Source organism: Podarcis cretensis, assembly GCF_951804945.1.
Source record: "Podarcis cretensis genome assembly, chromosome: 3".
Lineage (NCBI taxonomy): Eukaryota > Metazoa > Chordata > Lepidosauria > Squamata > Lacertidae > Podarcis > Podarcis cretensis.
Genome location: NC_137172.1, coordinates 45,098,766 through 45,124,562, shown reverse-complemented (window position 1 = coordinate 45,124,562; position 25,797 = coordinate 45,098,766). Strand labels below are relative to the sequence as shown.

General features: G+C 41.2%; 2 protein-coding genes and 1 long non-coding RNA gene across 7 annotated transcripts in view; 2 read left to right on the top strand and 1 right to left on the bottom strand.

Annotated features, from left to right (window-relative positions):
• Positions 1-6,317, top strand: part of SDCCAG8 (SHH signaling and ciliogenesis regulator SDCCAG8) — a 94,883-nt gene extending 88,566 nt beyond the window's left edge. For both annotated transcript variants that reach the window (XM_079969491.1, XM_079969490.1), the window contains exon 17: positions 6,146-6,317. In XM_079969491.1, coding sequence (XP_079825617.1) covers positions 6,146-6,299 — 154 coding nt within the window. In that variant the 3' untranslated portion in view covers positions 6,300-6,317. The remainder of the gene's footprint in view (positions 1-6,145) is intronic.
• A 3,335-nt stretch (positions 6,318-9,652) lies between these two features.
• LOC307212362 lies at positions 9,653-15,303 on the top strand. The gene is made up of 2 exons (XR_013836963.1): positions 9,653-11,312; positions 11,351-15,303. It is a non-coding gene; the product is annotated as an uncharacterized lncRNA (long non-coding RNA).
• The window catches only part of AKT3 (AKT serine/threonine kinase 3), a 119,335-nt gene continuing 108,661 nt past the window's right edge, over positions 15,124-25,797 (bottom strand). For 2 of the 4 annotated variants that reach the window (XM_079969523.1, XM_079969524.1), the window contains 2 exons: positions 23,868-23,970; positions 15,124-20,701 (listed from right to left, as the gene is read on the bottom strand). In XM_079969523.1, coding sequence (XP_079825649.1) covers positions 20,616-20,701; positions 23,868-23,970 — 189 coding nt within the window. In that variant the 3' untranslated portion in view covers positions 15,124-20,615. Of the gene's footprint in view, positions 20,702-23,867; positions 23,971-25,797 lie in introns of those variants that run through there. The other 2 variants (XR_013836947.1, XR_013836948.1) reach the window with 1 other exon arrangement.

Genomic DNA, 25,797 nt, shown 5'->3' with positions numbered 1-25,797 from the left:
ACCTATTTGCGGACCTCTCACAGAGGAGGCACATGAAGCATGAAGAAAGGCCTCAGGAGATGATTCCTCAGAGGGAACGTAACCCCATCAAGAGAAGGCAGCCTCCCATCCATCCAGTCCAGGGAACCACCCACTAAGAGGGCCTCAGCCTAATCTGGATTGAGTTTCAGTTTGTTAGCTCTCATCCAGTCCATTACCGAGGCAAGACAGCGGTCCAGGATATCCACTGCCACACCTGCAAATGCAAAGGAAAAGTAGAGTACATGCATTAAACAAAGGCAAAGAGCACCCAGCACTTTCACCTGCTGCCTATTGTCTCTGAGCTTCTAGGCAGGGTCTGTTGAGGAGTGGAGGGAAGAGAAGAATACACATAATAATGCCAGTGTAGTGATGGATGGATTCTTTTTAATATTTCCAGGTTACTATTAATAGTATCCACCTCTTTTTCTTCCCCCAATATTCACTCCATATTTTTCTCCTCACAAATCTGTCCCGTTCCTTCTCCAAAATTTCTGAGATGGGGATTAAATCAGCCACTATCACTAGCATCCCCTCTGCGGTAAGGGCTGAGTCTTGCCCAGCCTGTTGGGAACTGAGCTAGCTCCGGCCTACCTCTACTCAGCCCCAACAATGTGGTTTCATAGCCCAGTCATAATTATAGTGGTACTTTGGGTTAAGTACTTAATTCGTTCCGAAGGTCCGTTCTTAACCTGAAAGGATTCTTAACCTGAAGCACCACTTTAGCTAATGGGGCCTCCTGCTGCTGCCGCGCTGCCGGAGCACAATTTCTGTTCTCATCCTGAAGCAAACTTCTTAACCTGAGGTAATATTTCTGGGTTAGCGGAGTCTGTAACCTGAAGCATATGTAACCTGAGGTACTACTGTACATTTTTTTCGGTGTGAAGAGCTCCTGGAAACTGATATTTATATCCACAGTGATGATAGATAAATATTAGTTTGTGAGGAAACCACAATGCAGAGAAATAGGTTGCCAGGAGACATCAACATGACCAACCCTATTTGTGATGATGTTCAGGAAACTCCAGCATAGGTTAATAGAATGGGATTTATTTTTCAGTTTTGAGTTGGGTCTTGTCAGTTTTTGTTTTGGCAATATCATCAGATGTTTTATGCATTTTTCTAATAAAAGTAAAGATGATGATGGAAAGAACTGTGTTTTGACTAAATACTCCTCTTCATATCTATGACGTGAGGGAGTTAGCAGAGAGGCTTACGAAATTAAATGGAGTAGTTAGAATTACTTATTCATGTTTCCTTAAAAGTGAGGCCACTATGTTTTATGGGGCTTATTCCCAGATATTTGTGCAAAGGGGGCAGCCTTAGTTCTATTTCATTTAACAGTATTTAATCATTTGTCATAAATTTAAACATTGCTTAGGACTGCTTCACAATGATATACATTGCTTGATGACCAGCAGCTGAAGTGAACTGATTCAGTTATGTTTCAAATGTGTGGGGTGATATTAAAGTTCTTTCTGTGGTTTTTTGACCCGTAATGGCTCATTCATACATAGAAGTCACCACAAAATGCTGCAGTTATCAAATGAAGATAAAGCATACGTGTACACACACACACACACACACACACACACACACCTGGCATTTCAGTTAATTGCTGTGTTAACTTCACAGATTACCATTTTCTCACACAGAAACAATATTTTTGTAGTGTACTGTAAAGTGAAGCACAACTGTTTTTCCTACTCAGGTTGGATTGCTTCTGCATGCCTCTGTTGCCCATCCGTGAATTTGCAGTGCCAAAAACATGCTGTGCTTCGCACATTCCAATAAACTCATATTTTTCTACACAAAGAGAACTACAAGCAGAGGGGAAAAACACAGTAATGTGTGAAACCCTAAATGGTGACACATCTTGGGTGATTTGGGAACTTCGGGAGTGTTAAAAGAATGAATGGAATACACGCTGCAAAGCTCTTTGCCTATTAAAGGGACTGAATTATTTAGTGTTTAGCTTGAGTATTCAGAGGTCAAGAGGGCTGGCGTCTTCCTGGAACTGAAATCAGTCAGCAGAGAGCACTGTCATTTCCCCACATTATTCCCAACGCAGCCACCACAGTAATAGGGTTTTATGATATGGAAATGTTTTGTGGGGGGTCGGCACTGTGGGTTTTCTGGAAGATGGCGCAAGCTTGTTTTCTCCTGCTTGGCTAGGACCCAAACCGATGGCTTCAAGTTACAGTGGTACCTCGGGTTAAGAACTTAATTCGTTCTGTAGGTCCGTTCTTTACCTGAAACTGTTCTTCACCTGAGGTAGCACTTTAGCTAATGGGGCCTCCTGCTGCTGCTGCCGCGCTGCCAGAGAACAATTTCTGTTCTCATCCTGAAGCAAAGTTCTTAACCTGAGGTAATATTTCTGGGTTAGCGGAGTCTGTAACCTGAAGCGTATGCAACCTGAAGCGCATGTAACCTGAAGCGTATGTAACCCGAGGTACCACTGTACAAGAAAGGAAATGCTGCCTAAACACCAGAAAGAACTTTCTGCTGTTAAGAGCAGCTTGATGGTAGAATGGTCTCCCTCAGGAGATTGTGGACTCTCCTTCCTTGGTGGTTTTAAAGCAGAGGTTGAATGGCCAACTAGATGACCCTCAGGGTCCCTTCCAACTCTACAATTCTATTATTCTAAACACTACATAAAAACAGCCTGCTGGATCAGGCCCATGGCCCATCCAGTCCAGCATTCTGTTCTCACAGTGACCAACAGGATGCTTGTGGGAAACCAGCATGCAGGATCCAAGCACAGAAGCCCTCTCCCTTCCTGCACTTTCCAGCAACTACGGTAGTATTCAGAAGCATTACTGCCTCCCAGCATGGAGGCAGAGCACAGCCATCGTGGCTAGTAGTCATTGATACCTTTATCATCTGTGAATTTTTCTAATCCTCTCTTAAACCCTTCCTAGTTGGTGGCCTTCACTGCCTCCTGTGGCAACGAAGTCAATACTTTTAAGTACCCACTGTATGAAGAAAACCTGGGAAGACCAGTTTACCATAGATGAGTGTGCAAGGAATTCTCAGAAGATTCCTTCTTCCCGCTTTCAAATCCCTTAAACTCTCTGGGGTGGAGGGGGAGCTATTTTCTCCAGCGTTTGACGTCACCTGCAAAGTCAAGCAGCAGCGTTATCCCTTCAAGATCTAATATTGAAATCTGGACTCTCTTTTCCTAAGTGGTTTATTGCCTTTTTGCAGAATTCCTTTGGCTGCCGACTTTCTTCTGAGTCTTTCTGTTCAGCTCAATTGGTTTCTTTCAGTTACCGTGGTAACCAGCAGATGGGGTTCTTTGACAAGGGTCAGTAGGGAGGCTGCCACCATATACAGGAAGAGTGGCTAAATAACAAAGCTTTCAGTGCTGACAGTTCAGCAATAGCCAGCCAGGAGTAGTTATCAGATTACTTATATTAAAACCTAATTAAGATGTGTGCCAGTAAGTGCAGCGTGGATATTGGATTTGGTGATTTAGCTGCTGCCAGTTGCTGTAATTCAATCTCACTGCTATGGCACCTACAGCTTTTCAGAGTACAGTAGAAATCGGTTGCATGCATAATCCGATGGTACTGGAATGATGCATAATGTAATCGTTTGGTCTCTTCCGGCTTAGCACCTCAATCCTGGCCTCATTATATATATTTATAGCAAACTGGAGAGCAAAGGGATCTCTTTACATATTATGAACTCTCCCTGCCAGGTGAACTTTTGCGACCAATGCTGTGACGTGTCATGTATTTACCAATTTTACAATATGGCGGTCAGTTCTGGAAGATGATTAGTTTTACTTTGGGCTGGTGGAATAGGAAGAGAACATTCCAGAAGTAAAAACTGGAAAGCACTTTTTTTGGGGGAAACACATTTAAAAAGCCTTCTGATAGCATGCTGCAGAGCGCAGGATTCCAAGCACTCTTTCCCCTTCTCCTTGATTTCATTCCTCTATCTCTCTTTCCTTGCCCTGCCATTCATCAATATCATTTTTGTTGGAGTGTGTGTGTGTGTGTGTGTGTGTGTGTGCGTGCATGCGCACCTGTGTCCAATCCCAGCTACATTAAATTATTTGATTGTTCTCCATTGATGCTCATGGGCATCAATTTAAAATAGCTTCTCAGTGTAGACCAGGAAGTGGCCCTTTCAGGCAATAAGGTAGTTATTTCTCACTTTTATACATTATGCTTCTCTGTTCTAGCCATTCTAGTCCATCACTACCTGCCTTCCACCAAGTTGCTACTCTCATGTATTCAACATCCCATGCCATTGAGTTATTATGGGACTGTTTGAGGGGTGGGTTTTTTTGTTTTGGTTTTTGCCCCCGTAGACTTTTTCCTCACTAAAGATTTTGGAGCATCTGTAAAGCCTGCCAATACTTTTCTCTTGTGTGATGGTAGTTGCACGGAAAGACCGAAATCTATTATCATATATACTAATACAGTCTAGACCAGGCATAGGCAAACTCGGACCTCCACATGTTTTTGGACTACAACTCCCATGATCCCTAGCTAACAGGACCAGTGGTCGGGGATGATGGGAATTGCAGTCCCAAAATGTCTGGAGGGCCGAGTTTGCCTATGCCTGATCTCAACCCTAGCTTACATCCCCGTTATCTTCCTGCTCCAGCTGTGTAAATAAAGATTGGGGGCAGGGGGATCTGGTTTTCCCAGCTGTGTCAAGTGCCTCTTTAGGTTGGATGTGATATAAGTACTTGGATGGGAGAGGAAGGCAAGTTGTTGCATTTGTGACTCAGCAGTTCCATTCCCAGGTTCTGCTGCTATTTGCTCAGGAAAGTGCTGAACCGGAAGGGGGTCAGGCTATGTGGCTGCAACTTTCTAGGTCTAAATTTACTTTTTAGTGTGACTGAGAGAGAAGGGGGATAGGTGGATATATGCTGATAAGTATGTCTGTAGACATATTTTATGACGATTTATGCTGAGTACTTAATGCATAACGGAGGTCTGTAAACTCAGTAAATCATGCTTAAACAGGACATGCTTTGCTGACCTTACACATTCTGCAAATTGTGTAATCTGTGGACACAGTTGGGAATTCCTGTTTGGCGTCAATAGAATGACAATATGTGGGGGGGGGGGAGAGAATGTAAATAAGTTGGAGTCTGGTAATTCATTGGTGGAACCTATGAAGCTATGAGACATGGTATTAGTAATTTCTGAGGTATCTTTCATGTCCCTGAGTAGAACTGTGCATACACTTTGTATTATGAGGTGGTTTTCTACCAGTGATCAGGGTTAACCATTAATCAAATTAAGCACATGCTTAGCGCATCAAGGGAAGGGGGCACCACAGAAATTTTCCATTGTCGGATTTACCATGGATAATATGGTGCAGCTGAGCCAGGTTCCACAAAAAAGGCTCCTACAATAAATTAATATAGTAATAAAAAAATAGTAATAATAGAGATTAATGATATGCATTAATTTTGGAAATAAAGTCTGGTAACTTGAGTCCCCTGAGCTCACATGATCGTTCTTATCTTGGTCATGTCGGTTCTCCCGTTCAGTCGTCCACTGAGAGTGAGGTTTTTTGGGGGGTGTCTCCAAATTTGGAGGTTTTTAAAGGCCTTGGTGCGAATTTTGGAGGTAATTATTTGGGGAGGGGTAGGGAGCAAAATGTTAACCACATCAATTTTGGAAGCATTCATTCTGTCAACCCACAGTGAAATTACCCTGGAGTTTCATTTTATTTGTGACCGATTCTAAGGCAATATGTAAAAAGTGAGTGACAATTGACTGTCATGCATATAATAGTGTGATTAACAATAAGCATTCTTTTCCATGTTACTGTAGGTTTTGTTTCATTTCGAAAAATAAATATTTTGCAGTTTGAATTAGATATATATTGGGACACCAAAATATTAAGCACTTGGGGCCTCTAAATGGCTTAATATGGCCCTGCTAGTGATACATATTGGTAAAGGTAATTTTGTGAATTCTTCCAGATACGATTTCTAATTTAAAACTAAAAATACTTGACAATGTGTCTGTACAGGGGAAGAATGTATACCTAAAGGACAGCTTCTACCATGCGCTTCACTTCCGGAGAAGCCTTGGGTCATTCCCTCCCATAACTGCCCCATCAGAGCAACCTCTTTTTATCTGTTTTTTCCCAGGTTACAGCAGCTTGACAAGCATTGCCAGACTACTGCCCAGCAGCTAGTGGAGTTACTGAACAAGCAGAATGAGCTATACAAGGAGAGGCAGATGCTTACTGAGGAGGTGGAATTCCTGAGGATTCAGGTACCACTCAGAACCAGGAAAAAATGAATAAAAGCTAGAGAAAAACGCTTGACCACCAGTGACTAAAACAAAAGAACCGGTCCAATACAGTTTCAACATCTGAATCCTGTGAATGCAAATTCAAATCATCACCTTCATACAGTTGTTGATCTGGACACACTAAGCTTCCCTCTACTTCCCCAGTTTTTGCCCTTTCTCCTTCCCTAGAAGAAGAGCTCATTTGAAGGTTCAGCTGTCATAAAAAAACCACAGACATATTTGGACATTACATTTCCAGTGAGCACTGGAAAGAGTGCTGTAGGTGCCAGTTACAAAAAGGCACTGGCGCATTTAAGAACACAAAATGGCCGCCACTGCGAAAATAGCAGGCATCCCAACTAGACTCACACCCATGAAGAAAAAAGGCACAACATGTTGCATTTGTTCAGAGAGGTGTGCTATTTGCACAAAAGGGAGGGGCAGTGGGTGTCCAGTTCTGGTACCCTGTGAAATTGGGGCATGATTTAGGGTGCAGGCTCAGTGCAGGAGGAACAAACTCTCTCATACGTTGTGGATTTTGGAGGAGATAATTGCTGCGATTTTTTGCAGCTGCCATAAGAAGTACTGGTGGGTGCACTTGGCACTATAGCTGAACATGATATGATCCAGTTGCAGCGAGCCTTGAGCTTGTGTGCTCTCTCTTCCTTTGAGGAGTTCAGAAGCTGTCACATGTGCTTTGGTCATCTGAACCAAGAAACTATGGGTTGTTTAAAATTATTGTGTATGACTAACAAAGTGTTCTTTCCTTACATGGGGCAAATACCAGAAACCTTGTGCTATCTATTCTAAAGTCTGACTAGATATGGAATATACGCAACCTTCTTTTTATAAAAGAGCTGCTTCTTATAAAAATCATAAAATTACTACCTGAGCTGGTAAAAATTAAGGTGCTGGCACACACATGTGACTTGATAAATGGTAAAATGTCTCTCCCACCCCTCCCCTCTCTACCTGCAACCCTATCTCCCTTCTCTACTGAATTTGAGATGAGTTTTAAGTTTATATTTTATTCATATATTTCAAATAAAAAATATTTAAGGTCGTCCTTTTGAAACTACACACGTATATTAAAATCGCCGTTAACAATATGGTCAGTTGTCATAAACAAAATCAACTACTGCATGATGTGTCCTTCTTACTAAACAACAAGGGAGCGGGTGTCGCTGTGGTCTGAACCACAGAGCCTCTTGGGCTTTACGGCCAGAAGGTTCCATTTCTGCCATCATTCACCACCAGGGGTCACTATTAGAGGATCAATTATGATTGAGCAGGTGGCGCTGTGGGTTAAAGCCTCAGCGCCTAGGGCTTGCCGATCGAAAGGTCGGCGGTTCGAATCCCTGCGGCGGGGTGCGCTCCCGCTGCTCGGTCCCAGCGCCTGCCAACCTAGCAGTTCGAAAGCACCTCCGGGTGCAAGTAGATAAATAGGGACCGCTTACCAGCGGGAAGGTAAACGGCGTTTCCGTGTGCGGCTCTGGCTCGCCAGAGCAGCGATGTCACGCTGGCCACGTGACCCGGAAGTGTCTCCGGACAGCGCTGGCCCCTGGCCTCTTAAGTGAGATGGGCGCACAACCCCAGAGTCTGTCAAGACTGGCCCGTACGGGCAGGGGTACTTTTACCTTTACCTTTATGATTGAGCATAATACCAGTTTCTCTGCTAGTCCTTACTGGTTGTACAGAAATGCCAAAATGGAGCTGGGAAAATGTTTCCAGCTTCAGGGTCACATGCCTGGAAAGGTTACCCATGTGGGGAAGTCAGTGGTGGGTCAGCCAAAGCCACATATAAACCCCATATGAACATCATTCCCCCACTCCCTTCATGCACTATAAATGACAATGTATGAATGGTAGTGGGATGTGTGTGGCTCCCCTCTTCTTGTGTGAAAGGGACCTTGTCTTAGCATAAAGCGGCTTCCTCTTGATACAGCGGCCCATCCCTTGTAATCTGATTAAATTCACAGTAAACTGTATTTTCGCACAAACCTGCCATATCTAAGAAAATAAGAGGCAGGGAACCAAATGTGCCTTCAAAGCAAGGGCTGTTATTTTCTGCTAAACACGAACAGTGTTTAGAACTCATTGAAACCTTGATTTTCCAGAATGAAGTATTGCCATGACAGATGCTTTTTGCCTCTCAAATGGTCAGCTTATGCATGTTACACGCCTTTGAAACAATTTTTTGTTACACAACAGTGCCATGTTCTTCACAATTGGTGAACCTTTCTTTTGAGACCTTAACCACAGGAAGAAAGCAATATAAATAAACACTTGGTGCTCTTGCAAGTGACAGAAGTCAATCTTTGGTTTTGTCTCTTTTAGTTACCCAGTGCGCTACAGCTGCGACACTGAGCGGCTGAAGCTAACTTGGAAAACAGCCTTCGTTAGATGAAAATACTGTATCCAATTTCAGCTTGTTGACCTGAAGCTCTTAAATAATTAAATCTTTGCAAACTTATCTTGCTGCTCTGGAAAGAAGTCGTCCCTGTCTGCAGATTTTGTGAAGTGGTTCGGTCTTTTTGAAAATTCAAGGCTGCTTGTTCTTCCTCACCCAAGAATACGTTGGGATCTATTTCTGGGAAGTTACCCATAAGTTCCATTGCAGGGGATGTGACACCATCACCTTCCCCTGCTTTGGGTGAGAACTTGGAAGCATACAGAGGGGAAGCACAAGTCACTTTCTCTTGCACTTACTTTGAATGCTTAACGCTACCCTAATTTAAAATAGTTTGCGCCCCCACTTATTATTGCCCCCACTCAACTTACTATTTTTTTTAACTTCCAACATTTATCGCTTGCCCCTTATCAAATTCTAGATAAGAAGGGCTACAATTGCTCCAGGGTTGCAGAGCAACTTCCTTAGCAAGGTTAGAAACTGGTCTGGTTTTACAACTTTTGACAGAAGGTACAAAGCATCCGTCTTTCGAGAAGTGGATGGCAGGGAGGGGAAAGAGCATTGTTGGCTCATTTCTGTGGTATATTGCTTTTATTGCTACTTCTGGGTTTTTTGCTGGAAGTTGCCTCATGGCTTGGAGAGGTGATCTTTAATTGTTCTAAATAGGTATGTCATAACATACATGTCTTTGTCAACCTTGAAGCAAGGCACACAAGTGTATCTTCCAGAGACAACATGTTATTTATTTGGAACATGGGTAGGCAAACTAAGGCCCGGGGGCCGGATCTGGCCCAATCGCCTTCAAAGTCCGGCCCGCGGACGGTCCGGGAATCAGTGTGTTTTTACGTGAGTAGAATTTGTCCTTTTATTTAAAATGCATCTCTGGGTTATTTGTGTGGCATAGGAATTCGTTCATCCCCCCCCCCAATATAGTCTGCCCCCCCAAGGTCTGAGGGACAGTGGACTGCTCCCTGCTGAAAAAGTTTGCTGACCCCTGATTTAGAAGCTTGTGTCATTTAATAATGTACTAAGCACCTGAAACATAGCCTTTGTGTATTAGAACTATATTTATTTTATGATCCATTTGAGATTTTGAAACTTTTTCCAAAAATAAGAACATAAGATGTTTTTCAAAATCAAATTTTATTATGGTTCAGAGACAGGAAACTTTTAAAGGTGTATCTATTGATCCCATGATCTCAGCTGCAGGACTTTGCTACAGTAAGACAACCATGTTGCAAAGTTGTTGAGGATTTCAGTAAGCATCTGAGATGGATAGATATCATTTAAACAATACTACTGGGCAAATGAAATACTGGTGGTGATCTTTCTCATGGATTTATAAATGGTCCCACTGCAGTTAATCTTCCTTTCCCACAAATAACATCAGTCATCCTGAACTGAATAATTTTTCCTGCTAAATATACTTACATGGACATGTTCTTCACTTTTATACCTCAGGACTCTTTGGTTTAAGACTGGTATCTCCTTAGTGCTGGTTCATAGTGTTGTGGGGCCAAAAAGCATAATGCTCACAATCTTTGTTGCTGCCACTCACCTCCAAAGCCAGGAGGGTAGGGGTTCAATTTAAAGAATAGGGCATGCGAGTGCCAAGGTGTTAAACCTTCACTTCCCAGCCTGTGGCTTACCTCTCTGCAGTCCAACCAGGGCTGGTATTGATGCTGAAGCTTGTAAATACCTCTCGGAAGTTGAGCTTGCCCTGTTTGTAATTCTCTTGTTGCACCACAAAGACATTCTGTAAAAACTGTTAGTTGTCTGAGAGAGTGTTGCAGAGTAGAAAGCGACTCCCTTTCGCACTTTAAATTAGACCACCTCCCCACTTTGTACGTGCTCGGTACAGACCTGCATTTAAAGAAATGGGTCTGCTGCAGTGCATTTAAGTTTGGTCTTTAGAAGGGACCTTGCAAACTTCTGCATCCCTGTGGCATCCATCAACCACAGCAAGCACATGCTGATGTTCCTCCATCTACCTCTTCCTTATCTGATGAATTAATAAGAGAGATCGCTTAAGAAGGAACCACTATTGGCCATGGCTGCTAAATATTGCTACGGCCTTCTCTTTTCTTGCCAGATTTGAGCTGCATTAGGGAGGTAAAGAAGAAGCTGCAAGACTATTTTCATAGTTTCTCTGGTGTCAGCTGCTTTTCTTCTGTACTTCCCCTTCACAACTTCAGGCAAAAACAGCCGTTCCTCCTGTCTACTGGAAAAAACCAAAGGTGCTGCAACGGTGATTCTTGGGCAACCTAAGTAGCAGCTTTCTCCTTGCAAGAAGCATGACTTAGAAGGAGGCTTCTCCTATAGATGCCTGTAGCAGCTGTCCGAGCCATCAGCATGTTTGCGTACCAAAACTGCTTTCTATATACATGGTGTTGCATAAACACTTGGCGCAAACAATCTCTTGTCTTGGTCAAGATATCAGAAGAGCTCTTCAAGATCACATACTCCTTTTGCTTCTGGCTTATGTGCTCCTACTTCTCTCCCTCTGTCTGCGCTAGATTAAGTCTGCACTGATTTCATCACTAATTAGTTAAATCAGAAATTGAAATCAGCTTCCAAACTTAACATCAAAATCTGGTTTAAGGCTAGCAGTAGTTAATTGTTAGCTTAGTGCAGACATAATGCCAAGCAGTCAGCACTGGACAGGGGGAGTCAAAGGGAGATGAGGAACAGTATGTGAGTTCATTGAAGGAGAGTAGACAGTCCAAATCTCTTAAATATATTCAATCTGTACCAAACCGAAGAGGCTGACAGAGGAACATTTATCCAGTGGCAAAGCAGCAAGTTCTGGGTTGCATGTCATTTTTAAAAAGCTTTTTTTTTTTAGTAAATATTAAAATGAAAGTTATTAATTTCCCCAAGTAATATTTTTATCTCTGATAACTAATTGTAAGAATTCTGCAAAGAATATTTATCAGTAGGTGTTACTGATGGACACTAAACTGTGTTCAGAATCAAAGTCTTCGATCCTCAATGTTTTAGATATTTTGGTAACAAACCTAAAGACTGACAACATGTTTGCTTTGAATATTGATTACCAAGGCAATAATTTCATTTCAACCTTATAAATACATAATAAATATTTATTAAATACATGTTTTAAAATGTTTCTTAATGTTATCCACCCTGAGCTTTCAGCAAGCAACAGGGTGGGTTTAAGAAAAACAAGCCAAATAAATAAAGGTGTACATGCTTGACAGAAGTAAACAGAAGACGTGTAAGCTATGTCATTTTACAAAAATAAAAATTAAAAATGGCTAAAGCAAACAGCTATGCAATTATTAGAATTCTCTCGAGTATTAACTCAAAACAAATTCTAGAGCTCAATTTCAATCTACATGTTTAAGAGGACGAGTTCCACACTATTTCTGCCTCCTGTCATCAAAAAGGACTTAATAGAGAACAATATAGAGAGAACACATATAACTAAGGCACAATCCAGACAAAGTTTAAGGTGTGTAGTCCCATTGATTTCAATGGGAAGTTCAGCACATGCATAACCACCTGCCTTCCTCCTGGAACACAACTCTTATCACTGTGCTCTTCTTAACAGTTTGTCCCATCTCATCTAATCTCGCTATCTGCCCTCTCATCCTTATCCCCCTCTCTTTTAAGCTAACTAGCTTTCTAGCTCTTGTCAATCATCTTTCCAGTGACTTGACATTACTTACACATAATGTAGCAGGTGTGGAAGTTTCTGCACAAACTCCTCTTTTTCCACTGGTATCAACTAACTTCCTATAAATTCACTGAACAGTAACAGAGCCTTTGACTCTCTCACTTTCTCTTGGTCTTCTAAAGCATTCTACTGCTAAACTTCCTATTCTTCCATTTTGCCACCCTGCTAGATGTCTGCCTTACATAACCAACTGCATATGCTGCAGTCATTGACTGTTGAACGTGCTGTTAAGTGATGCCGTCTGTTTACCACCATGACATCACAGATCAACCACCTCACATAGATGCCAACTCAAATACAATGCATATCAATGGAGACAATCCACACATTCAGCTTAAGAGTAATAACCCAATGAGATCAATTGATGAACAAGAATGTGTGAGCCAGCCAAAAGGCCTGTTTATGCCTTAGTCACTTCTCACTTTGACTAGTGTAGACTCTACTTGTCTTCCCCCTCCCCAATCCTGATTGCTTTCACTCTGACCAAAACTCCGTCAGAATTATCAATGACTAGTTACAGGCAGCCCATCCAACTACAGTGGTGCCTCGCAAGACGAAAAGAATCCGTTCCGCGATTCTCTTCGTCTAGCGGTTTTTTCGTCTTGCGAAGCAACCCTATTAGCGGCTTAGCGCTATTAGTGGCTTAGAAAAAGGGAGAAAAAAGCGAATAAAATCGCAAGACTCGCAAGATGTTTTTGTCTTGCGAAGCAAACTCATCTTGCGAAGCGCCTCGAAAAACGGAAAACCCTTTCGTCTAGCGTGTTTTTCGTCTTGCGAGGCATTCATCTTGCGGGGCACCACTGTACATTTCTGGCTCTTCCATTGGCTACCCCTCATCCTTAGGAATGGTTTCTCTTTCTAGCCAGTGCTAGATCATTTACTTCTTCAGCATCATATATACCAGTTTTGCAATTAATTTCAAATGTGGAGCCATCTTGTAAATTGGACATTCCAACATGGTGTGGGGGTATGTTTGAGGTTGGTGTGAACATTAAAATTTTTGTTGGAATATTTTATTATTAGTGTTTTAATGTTCTTATTTCCATTTCAAGTGGGCTAGTTGATGTTGTAACTATCTAAAACTGAAAGTGATAATGCCAGAGACAAAAATACTGTACAATAGTCAATGAATCAATTCAAAGGGTGGGTGGCATTGAGATATAAGCTACACTACTTTTAAGAGTGGTAACTGTCCATCGCCGGTCAAGCCTGGAATTTTTAGTTACTGTGTTGGCTATCAGATAGCGATAGTAAGGCAACACAAAATGTAGGTTATGCTACAGATGCACAAATCTCAGACAGTTAGAAAAAATATGGATAGTCAATTGTGTGATGGCTAGGTTTTGTTAAGATGTTTACATTTTCTACATTATGAGTGGATGAAGTGCCCGCAACATTCAAAACAGAATTGCTGACTGAAATGTACTGTGCTCAGGGTTCCTGTTGATTTTGTCTCTTCACATGTGAGAAGGTTGGTATCATTTTACGGAATTTTTATATTGTTATTGTTTTGCTGTTTTTTTTAATCTAATTCTACTGTAAGACCTCTTGATTCTAAAGGAAAAGTGTAAGAGAAATTTAATTAACTGAATATAACATAGCAAAATTATTTACTACAGTCTCAATATTTTAATAATTTGGAGGTTTATACATTATCTATTTTACTATGTCTGTAGAAATATAACCTGTTCCATTAAAATAATTATGTAAATATCAGGAAACTTTGAAATGAATTCTAAAGATCACAAATTATTTCTGGACCTCACAGACCAAACACATGATAGATACCATGTGTATTCTCATATGATATGGAAACACAACAAAATGTTTAGTTTTTATACTTCTGCCTTGTTGGAATCGATGCATTTCTCAAGATGGTTCCACATCTTCAACTAAACTTATGTTTTCTACAGTCTTGGAAAAGCAAGCATTGTCGGAATTACTAGTTTTCGTACAATAATTTCATTTGTCACCCCACTTATTCTTGTTCTGGTCTTTTATGCCCTCCATAACCTTACTTTCTCATTCTTCTCCAAGTTCCCATCCATAGCCTTTGCCTAGAATCTTTCATTTTGCACCTTCTCTGTCCTTTTACACCTTGAATGTTTTCCTAAAATAAACTCTTACAAATTCTTTTTGTCCCTTAATAGCCTTTCTACTCGTTATCGTCCTCCTCATTATGTCTATCTACAAACTTTATAATAAACCATGCATCTTTTTGTGTACTCTTCCAATTCTTTATTATTTCCCCCCATATTACCAGGACTGTGGGGTTTTTTGGACAGTGAGTATCTTGCGCATCACTAGCACTTGGTGTATAATTTTAGTTATGGAATTTTCAACTGTTTGAAAAGAAAAAACCTCCATAAAGGAAGGCAGCAAGTTATAGTAAATTTCCAATAAACATAAAAAATTGAAATCAGCTAACAATGCACATAGCATTATCTGTCAATTATCACAGATATGATGAGAATGTACACACATCAGAATAAAATTTTAGAATTGCTTTTAGATGGGCTGCATATTACGATATATACTTTTCTAAAGTATACCACAGCACTCAAGATATCTGCAGTAATTTGCAATTGCAAAGATATTGCTTTTTAAAACCATTTTCATGAAGTAAAGTTGCTCTCAAGTCATAGATAAAACTAAAAACTCTTTTGTTGCAACCTTTATACATGTTTGCACCTCAAAAACAAAAGCAACAACAATAAACACATAAGTAGCAGATTGACATAGTGCTTTATTTAAGCTGTCTTTACGAAGGAAAATAATGTGCATCCCTATCATATATGTGTAAAAATACTAAGGATGTACAGTGTACAAAAACGGCTGTTGTTATTTCACATCCTTGTGGGTCATATGCTTAAGGAAATAAACAGTTTAAGTATGACCAACAGTAATACGGTTTCTTGGATTTTTTTAGTGTCTGCTTAATGTCCTTAACCATAGGACTAGATCTGTCATGGGTCTAATGAAAGAACTAGCAAGGTCAAGAAATTTCACAAACTCTAAAGCTACAGGGAGGTAATTCAATTACCATTTTTGAGTTTTTATTTAAATAAATACTTTACATTTCATGCTTGCCTGTAATGCACTATACCAGGAGCAAGATAAGGAAATTCTACTGTAGACGGTACAAACAGTAGCAGCAAAGTGTGTACATTGAGGTGTAATATAGAGACCCTGCAGTTAGTAAGGAAAAACCTTACGTTTGTACTCTAGGAAAAAGCACATGGCCTGTGCAAGAACTGCCAGCTTCAAGAAGCAAACAAACAAAAACAATTTGAAAGTTTTATAAAACAATACTGGAATAGAGGCTCTGCGATTAGCAAAGATGTTTTGGAAGAATTGTTAGTGTGGAAAGCAAAGTTTGTGTGCAAAACTGCCAAAACATAAATAGAAATGACCTATTTCCTCAAAGGTGGCTGTGGTACAAGAGGGCACACACAATGTTTTGGAAGCCAGTACAAGCTGGAGTCAACAAGTCTGAAATGTACTATGTTTTTTTCAAACTCCTGTCAAAGTCTAGCCAAACTCAAGAGGAAGCTGTGACGAAGCAGAAGAGAGGTTTCAAGAGTGTATTTTAGCTGCAGCTTTGATTGATTTATGAGTATGAATTGAAGTTTTCTCTCAACCTCCAAAGGGTCATTCCATGTAGGAACATGAACTCAAATATCATTTTTGCTTTCTTTTCCCTCCCCACATTAAATGTAACTTAAAGGTTCAAAGTTCTATATGCAAACAATACAGTAAATGCAGACAGCTGACCTGAAATATCAAGCCACCTTTAATTGTTCTGCTCATCAGGCCAACAACATGGGTTACAGTGGGCTGTAGCCAACCTTATGCAAGCAGAAGTTCACTGCTGCCACAGTTCAGTTCTTGCCACATCCGAGCCCAAGGCAGAGGAAAGCCCAAGTCAGACTTCCACTTGCACAATGTGGAATACAACAAGAATGACCTGACTTGACAGGTGACCCTATTAAAATATTTGTGATGCTATTTGGACCCTTCTTGAATTGACAAAAATAGTCAGAACAAGACTATTAATTGACATGCCAAAACTTATGCCTTGTATAGTCTAGGAACATATGTAATTCTGTGGGCTAATTTGTAATAAATTAGAGAAAAGTGACTAGATATAAATTTCTATGGCATTTTCCTCTGTAGTATTGTGAGGAGGAGGTTTCCCTGCACCTTCCTCTTCCTCACGTCTAGATCCTCCCGTCAATTAATGAGACGGCAGGGAAAGCTTGGTCAGGTGAGGAATCCAAAGCGGCGTCTTCTTAGTACGTAGTACAGAGGAAGAGTGACGGTGGCAGGGACTATGGAACAAAGCTGAAGAGACTATTGTTTCCTAGTCTCCAGTTAGTGGCTAGATTTCAGCATGGTGTTGATCTCTTTGCAACAGTGGATAAACCTAAGTTCTCCATACCATGACCTATGCTGAATTGTGAAAGAGGCGTGCCCACATGACAGCCAAAAGGGTAACTCTGCAAATCTTCCATGGTTTTCCTAAGCTTGCACCCCACCAAACATTCAGGACAGCAGTCATATAGATATGTATAATCTCCTGACAAACAAGAAACTATTTGCACCTGTCAAAACCTGTCCCAAACCTTCCATTGCTAGCTACCCCTGCTCTGAAGATGCCAGGAACAGCTGGACTGCTTTTTTGTGGTGCCATAAATGCACTGGAGAACAGGTTATTTGAGGATCAACATTATGATACTTGCCAAACTTCACTGATGGGAGTTTGTATAAACATAAATGGAGAATGACTACCCCCAAAGGATGCATATATACTTGTGAGCAAATGCATGTAAAGGAATGCCTCTGGAATGGTACAGCACATCTACTTTAGAAGGATGGTCTGATTACATCTATTTATGATATACCATGGGTGACGCCCAACATAGCGTGAGCAGACTTCCCTTTCCTCCACCATCCCATCCTCCTGAAATCTGCTGTATATGACCTCCCAACCCTCTAGAGCAATTTCAGGGGCTGCAGGAAAGGGTTATCTGATACACCAATGGTATCCATGCTGCTGGCAGATGGCCGCTGTTGGATTGCACCCCGTGTATTCCCTAGCCAATCCTACGACTGAGCTGATCAAATAACCAGCTATCCAGCACCTTAGAAATCTACACAAGGCAGGCTATGGGGCATACAACAAAACAAGTGCAATGCATGCAAAAATCAGTGGCATGTGTCTTTGAAAAGGAGTCCTATGTGGCAATGAAAGCAAATAATATTTTGATGAGTAAACACTTTCAGTCTTGTGTCAAGGCTAACTTCAACTGAATTAACCAACATCACTGCTGGTTTACACAAGGAATCCATCTTTTTGTGTGTTTTATCTATTTCATATTCCATCTCCAATTCAATGACTAAATAGAGCAGCCAGGCCTGCAAATGGAAACCCCTATTAGAAAGCTACCATTACCTTTCTACCAGCCCACAGAATAAGAGCTTGCTTATGTTCCCAGACCAACAGGCTGCCATTTCTGAAATCAAATATATTGCTAAGGCAAATACACTAATTTTTAAATGGTCATTAGAATAAGAATTTGAACGATTTGGACAATTTTACTGTGTTTTTCAAATTGTGGAAGTGGGACAACATGGAATGACTCCCACACCGCTTAACCTATTGCATGGATTTCAATAGCTTCTATAAATAATATTCTAACACTGAGATATAGCAGCTTGATAATTTTGTTATATCTAAATGAATATTTATATGGATTAGGAAATATTTAAGCTATGGAAAGGCATACTTGTTCCTATCCATCAGGGCGGTTCCATGTGCAGATCCCATGCTTACCTAAGAAAGGGTCCTGCACAGGGAAGCGATTCCACATCTAACCCCAGGGCTGTGCATGTGGTGCCCCTTACAAGATTAGGCTGGTACAGATCTGACACACAGATAACAAGTGGTGTTAATGCTTTGATAGGGCTGCTCATTTGATTGGAGGCAAAGGTTAAAGAGCTCTTCTCTCCCCTTTTCTGCACTAAATGGTGAGAACTTCACAACTGACTGCATTGTCCATATGGCCAGCAGAGAAATTCCTGCATATAAGAAACACAGGATCGGGACCACCATAAATATTATCAAGTGATCACATTTGGTATATACACTTGTCATAAAACAAAAGTTCTGTCTAGCCACTGAGTCATTCTGATTGTTTGTTACTACTTCGGTGTCACAACCTCTAACACCAAGTGTAGACGTAGTTATATTCTGCACGCCATCCACTCAAGAGGTGTCCATTAATCATGACCTACTGTGGTGCAAAGATACAATAAAATCTACTTTGCTTATGGAAAGTATGTGTTTGTCTTAGCTGCCTTCATAAGATGCCTACATGCCTCTTGATAGCCCCGGCATGTCCCACTGCCTGCAGTGGTTTTCATTCCAGGACATTGAAATTCTCAGCATCAAGAGGCTAAGACGTCTGCATGTAAATATTATTTTCTTCTCAGAAGTCATGTACACATTCATACACAACAATCGTAATACTAAGCTAAATCACAGTTTGTTACAGGAGTTGAAAACATAATGAAGCCAAGATACTTTGATGATAACCCCATGGAGTGGCATTTGGTGATGTCATTACCACTGGCATGCAAAGTTATTACATTTAGTGGCTCATTTGGAAAATCCCAACTCCCAGCCCCAAAGGCTGTATTAGAGATTGCCTTCCCTCAACAGGTTTACATCTTAAAAGAACAAAATAATGGATTCAAATATCCTAGTAAATAAATATGATGAGAAAGGTAATTCAGTACACTGACAGTGTTATGTCCGTTGTGGCCAGAAATCAAACATCACTTTTAAATGGCTGTTCCCATCAATCTAATATATTGTTTGAAACATTATAGCACAGGGGTGTTTGTTGTAATCATTGTGGACTTCGTATCACTGAAAAGTTCAAGTGACTATCAGACTCCTATACCACATGGAGTAGAGAGTGCATGGCGCTGGGGTTTTCTCTTGACAATAATGAAATGTTTCCACTACAGAAACCTGATTCAAAGTACAGGGTACACTTTCAGAGTCTTGTTAACATCTTCACATGGGAGAAAAAAGTGCATTATTTTGTTCAGCTTGTACAGTCCTTCCATACTTTACAAAATAAATTTTAAGCCTCTTCTAGGATATAGCAGCATTTGCAAACATGATACATACAATCGTCACTAAAAATAAATACTATTGAAGTGTAACAAAAATAATTCCGTTAAAACACCTGAAGAAAAAAGCTAATTCACAAACTCAAAAGTAAAAACATGTAAGGCAAACTCCTGTTTACCTTAGTGTACAAATTTTGGTGAAAAGCGATGTTGTTATGCCTGTCTACATTCTTCAGCCTCCAAAGGTGATGTATATCGACAAAGAAAAAGAAAAGTATGAGAGAGATGCAAATCATAAGACCTTTAAACAACTTCAGTTGCTGCTTTTATGTCTTAAATTCTTGCATTTTAAAAGTTCAATTCTCCATAATTGCACGTGAATCTGGAAGTCTAAGTGGAGGCTAGGTGATCCCAGCCTTTTGCTTCTTGTGTAGTATCCAACAGTAATTAAAAAATAATATATATATATATTTATATATATATATATTTATATATATTAACAATTATAAGTCCTTCTCCGGAATGTTTTCATCCAGATGTTAATGGCAAGTCTGATTCAAGTGATGATATGCCTACCAAAAGCTTTGCATATATACACCACCACCTTCTACAATTCCTTGTTCTGTCCAGCTCAAAGAGATGTGAGAAATCATCACAAACCATCGTATTTTTTTCTAGAATTTGATTTGTCTTCTAGAAGTGAGGAATACGTCTCAGATCAACGTGTCTTTTAGCCTTTGCTCTGAGAAAACAAGAGAATTATAACCAGCTGTGCACAAAATGCACCATTGAGAATTTGTCATCTAACACCACAACATATTTGGATTGCTTCTTACTGTTACTTTCATGCTGAGACAGTGGACAGCAGTAACAGCAGGGGACCTTAGACCAATATAAAATGTCATGCAGATAAATCAAAGAGGCTGACTGGTCAGGAAGGGAATTTGTTCAATTTGGAATGATCTCTGAAAGTGCTCTGCTATCCTAAATAATAGCAAGTACTGGTGGTGATGTCAGGAATCATTTTCAGTGATAAATCTAATATGACCGTGAAGCAGGAGAACAAAACAACAAGCTATTCCCGTCCACTTGCAGAATAAGAAAACTGGGGGAAATGTGGTCGTCTTTCGTTGTCCATGCAGTCCATACCATCTTCATCATCTGTGGAAGGGAAGTTTAAAGGTAGTCTCAGAAAAATGCTTTTCTCACACAGTTAGTTTTAAAAAATAGTGTTTTACTTTGATATAAGGTATTTTGCATATATTGAAATATAGCCATATATTGTAAGTGGGGAACCCGCTGTATTAATGGAGCTGTGTGTGCTGGACAGGGTCTTAGTATTGGAACCTACAAGATTTGTGTCCTCTGGTTTAACAAATACAGAAACAATACAAGGAATCACTTCACAGATTTCAAGTTTCTTTTTTCAAAGAATTTCTGTACCATTCATTCTAATAGCTGTTTGAGTTTTCCCATACTTGTGCTTATGCAGCTAAAAGCATAGCAAACACCCAGGCACAAAAGAGAGTACAAAAACATCTTCTGGGAAGGGAACATAAGAAGGGGAACCTACAAGAACCCCAGCAGAGGGACTGGAGGGGGGACTCAAAACTGGGAGAGAGAATGGTGACTGGAGAAGATAGAGAGATTTTTAAAAAGTAAAGAAAGGAACATCTCAATTTCTGAGTAAGTCACTTCCTTGTTCACTCTAAAAAGCTATTTTTAAATGTCCCAAGGGATGCCAGAGCTGCCCACAGAAATCTATTGAGAAAACTCAAGATTTCTCTGTTGAAGTGTTTCAACCCCCTCCTACCCTCCAACAAACCCAACACACAGCAGCAAATGCTTAGTTCTTATTCAATGTGTTGTTGTTTTAAAAAAAGCCTGCTGATACAAATTCCAAAATGGTTAACTCTTCATATTGCAAGCTAGAAGGGGCTGCAGCTGGGAGAGAGCTGCTTATGAAAGCTCTGCAGTGGAATTCACTACAGGGCAGGCTTTCAATGGTTTGCTGAAGGGGGATCAGAATCCTACTGCAGGCTGGGCTGAAGTTGGGAGAAAACAACAACCCTGCAATGCTATCCACTCTTTTTATCTCAACGTTGTAGGTTGGACTGAGAGAGTAAGGTAAAGGTAAAGGTACCCCTGCCCGTACGGGCCAGTCTTGACAGACTCTGGGGTTGTGTGCCCATCTCACTTAAGAGGCCAGGGGCCAGCGCTGTCCGGAGACACTTCCGGGTCACGTGGCCAGCGTGACATCGCTGCTCTGGCGAGCCAGAGCCGCACACGGAAACGCGTTTACCTTCCCGCTGGTAAGCGGTCCCTATTTATCTACTTGCACCCGGAGGTGCTTTCGAACTGCTAGGTTGGCAGGCGCTGGGACCGAGCAGCAGGAGCGCACCCCGCCGCAGGGATTCGAACTGCCGACCTTTCGATCGGCAAGTCCTAGGCGCTGAGGCTTTAACCCACAGCACCACCTGCAACAATGCCATCATATAGCTCACTCTTATATCAAGTTGGAGGACTGTGCTGAGACAAAAAGTACCGTATTTTTCACTCTATAAGATGCGCTTTTCCCCTCCTAAAAAGTAAGGGAAAATGTGTGTGCGTCTTATGCAGCGAATGCAGGCGGGAGGCTCTGTCAGCGCTCCCTTTCAAGAGCTGCCCTTCTCCCTCCTCAGGAAAAGCCCCCAAGAGCCTCACACATGCTCCAAGCGCTCTTTAAAGGGGGCGCTGCTCTTGGGGGAGCCTTAGCCGCGCGCAGCCTCTCGCAGGCAGGGAATGAAGGCACCGCTTTCCCGGGAGAGGTTGAGCGCGGCTAAAGAAGAAGCCAGGACAGTGAGCGGGATCCCGCTGGCTGTTCCAGCTTCTGGCTTAGCCACGGGATGAAGTCTTCGCAGGGGAGCGGAGAGCCTTCATCCCGCTCCCCTGCGGAGGCTTAGTGCAGCTATCCCTGGCTTTTGCGGGAGGTGGGGGAAGGGACAGAGCGTGTGGCTCTGTCCCTTCCCCCACCTCCCAGAAAAGCCCCCAAGAGCCGCGCTCCCTTTAAAGAGCGTGTGGCTTTTGCCAGAGGAAAGCCAGTAGGCTTGCTTTCGCTGAAGCCAGGAGGGCAAGAGGGATCGGTGCGCACCAATCCCGCTTGCTCTCCTGGCTTCAGGGCTAGCCCCACAAAGCCTCCTGAGCGAAGATGGAGGAGCGCTCCCTCTTAGCTCAGGATGCTTTGCGTTCCTTTCTTATTTCTTGTTTTCCTCCCCTAAAAACTAGGTGCGTCCAATTGTCCGGTGCGTCTAATAGAGCAAAAAATATGGTAGCTCGTGACAGCTATAGAATTTATTGTTAATATTGCAGGTCAGAAGTGGGGTTCAGGTTGGATACCCAGTCAAAAATTCCCCATGCCTCTCAAGTTACACTAAGGGTCAATCCAGTTAAATTTCTCCCAGGCCAAATCAAGCAAACATATTTTCCAGAAGCCTCGTGTTCCCCATGCACACTGGTTGTGCTTTTAAATATTCAAAAAGTAAACAAATATTCCACATGAAGTGAGACAAAGGGACTCTTGTCTTAAATTATAACTTTTGCTTCTTTCAAGCCCCTCAGCCGCAGGTTCAGGTTACATGCACAGACTCGCAACAGGGATACGCTCCCAACATTTTGGGATGCCACTGAAATTCATAAAACAATTGACAGGAAAACTTAAAGAGAATATATTCTATTAAAGTTCAGCAATTTCTTCTGCAATATCCTATAATAAAGGTAAAGGCTATTTAAGCAAATATTTATTAATTAGACCTTTAAGCAGAATAAACTAAAGCATTATGTTTAACATACAACACAAATGTTGAGAGGTTCTATCAGTATAGTTCTTTAACATGCTAATAAAACAATGCCAAATGAATACCATGTATCAAACAGTTACTCATGTTAAATACGCTGTAGCACTGCTCATTCCATGGAAATTTCTGAGTGTTTCCTCATTCATTTTTATTAGAGTTGGGATAGGAACCCAAGAAAAAAGTTTGAGGAGAGAGACAGAAAGTGAATTCAGGCTCTATCATGGAGTGCCAGTGTGTCCTTAATCCTGAAGTGTGCATTCTTCCGTTACAAGAACATCATTTAGGAGAGACGCTGCAACCACACACCTGAAGGATGTGATGCTGTTTCTTTGCTGGCATAAAATGGGTACGTACTCTTGTAAACCAAAAAAACTTTAATAAAAATACATTTTTAAAAAAGAATGGGTACAGTATGTAAATTTCATTTTTCATAAAAAAATTCTCTAAATCCACGGAGACCCTTAAAATGCTATAAACGTTTTTGAGATACTTACATTTTTCAGGTGGTGTTATTGTAATAGTCTGAGCAGTAAACTCTTCATCAAAATATCTCGTGTCTGTCTCAGACGTCACTTGAGGTTTAAAAGGAGGGACAAGCTGAAAGAACAGGGAAGAAAAAATGCATTAAGGAATACGAACACAATAAAGCTAAAAACAGGAGTATATAAAAGAGTACATGAAGCTCTTCTGGCCCAGTAGCTAGAACAAAGAGCTGGTACAACAATTATCCTGGATTGAAAGTCTACCTAAAAACCAGTTTGTGGCACAGTTTTTGTTATTCTAGGTCTTGAAACTGCAAAATGAAAAAGCTGCTGGTCTGTCTGCTTCATGTTTATTTTCCTTGTGGTTGTATATTGATATTTTGACTATTTTGTTGCCCACTCTCCTGATCAGAGCTGCTTCAAAGTTTGAGCATCCTCTTCCTACTCTGACAATGTCTATGAGCCACCAGTTCAGTTTCCCAACATGCCCTGGAGCTTCTGATATAGTATCACTCCAAGGCATGTCAGGAAAGTGGCAGCCCACAGACCCAGCTCGCTGGCACAAAGGGCAGCACCCATCTTGTGGCTAGGTGAAGGTAACATCAGGACCTGCTCCAATCAAACTGTCTCCTTCCCAGTTCTACAATAATAGATGCAATCAGCCTTGTGAGAAGGAAGAAGGGCAGGAAGTTCTTCAGTTAATTCTTATGATATAGTGTCAACACACATTCACACAGACATTTCATTTTTTGCCTTCTGTACAACAGGAATGTGTGGCTGCTACGAGTATCTCCATGGGGGAATAGAACAGTGTCTGCAAAATATGGCAGCACTCATGATCACATGTTTAAATGACTAAGTGATTTAATTCTCTTAAATTAACTTTTTAGGACTCGGGTATTGCTAGAATTCAGATGTTATGTCAAAATAATATATAATGTGTTGAAGCATTTTCATAGGGCGGGATTCAACAAGTGAGTCATGTCAGTGGAAGCCATATGCAAGGACTTCTGCTTGTGCAATGGGGCTTTCCCCCTTCTTCTCCCCCTGCACGCCCCCCTTAATTGGCTCGGGGGAGGGGTATGGGGAGAACATGGGGGGAGGAGAGGGGGATCATTTTGTTGGGCAAGCCAAAATGCTCACCCTGATTGAACTCTTGCCTTAGCGCAATGTTGAATTCTTCCCATAGTAATATTGTTCCAATTAGTTGATTTGTAATTTATATCCATGATAAACATGCAACTATAAAGGCCAATACCAGATCCACTTCTGATACCACAAAGAATTTCATTCAATGCAGAGGGAAAGTAAAATGTTACTCTACATCACCACAACCAAAAGTTTTTGAAACAAAAAACTGAAATATTCAATTGTATGTTAAAGAAAATCAGAATACTATGCATATTTGTACTATAGTCTTATTCTAAATACTAACAGAATTCTACAGTTACGCATAATTATTTACATTATTCTCCTGGTGGGTGAAATCTATTAGTGCTGTTCCACGCATCAAATGGATTTTGATCCACTAACTTAAAAGAGGAAAGCAAGCCATTTTCTTCCCCCTGCCACTGCAGCCCCATACCCTCCCTGAAAATTGGTTCCAGGGTTTTGGGGGCCCTCCTGAGCAGTGTGGAAAGTGGCATGAGTAGGTGCAGAGACGGGGGAATCACCTCCACGCCCTCTTACATTAGCAGAAATTCCTGGAACAATTGAATTTCATACACTGTACCTTGTATGTTGCATCATTCATTACTACTAGTGGCAGCATTTTAAGACATGTTTGAAGTGCCCACCACAAGGTATCTCTCCCCCCCCCCCCCCGGTGCTGCTCCTGTTGCATTTTACAAGCAAGAACTTTGTAATAAAAAGCAATGGATAGGTAGCTCAACCTATGCCTCATCCAAACATGTTTAATTGCATCTTGAATAACAACTCACTG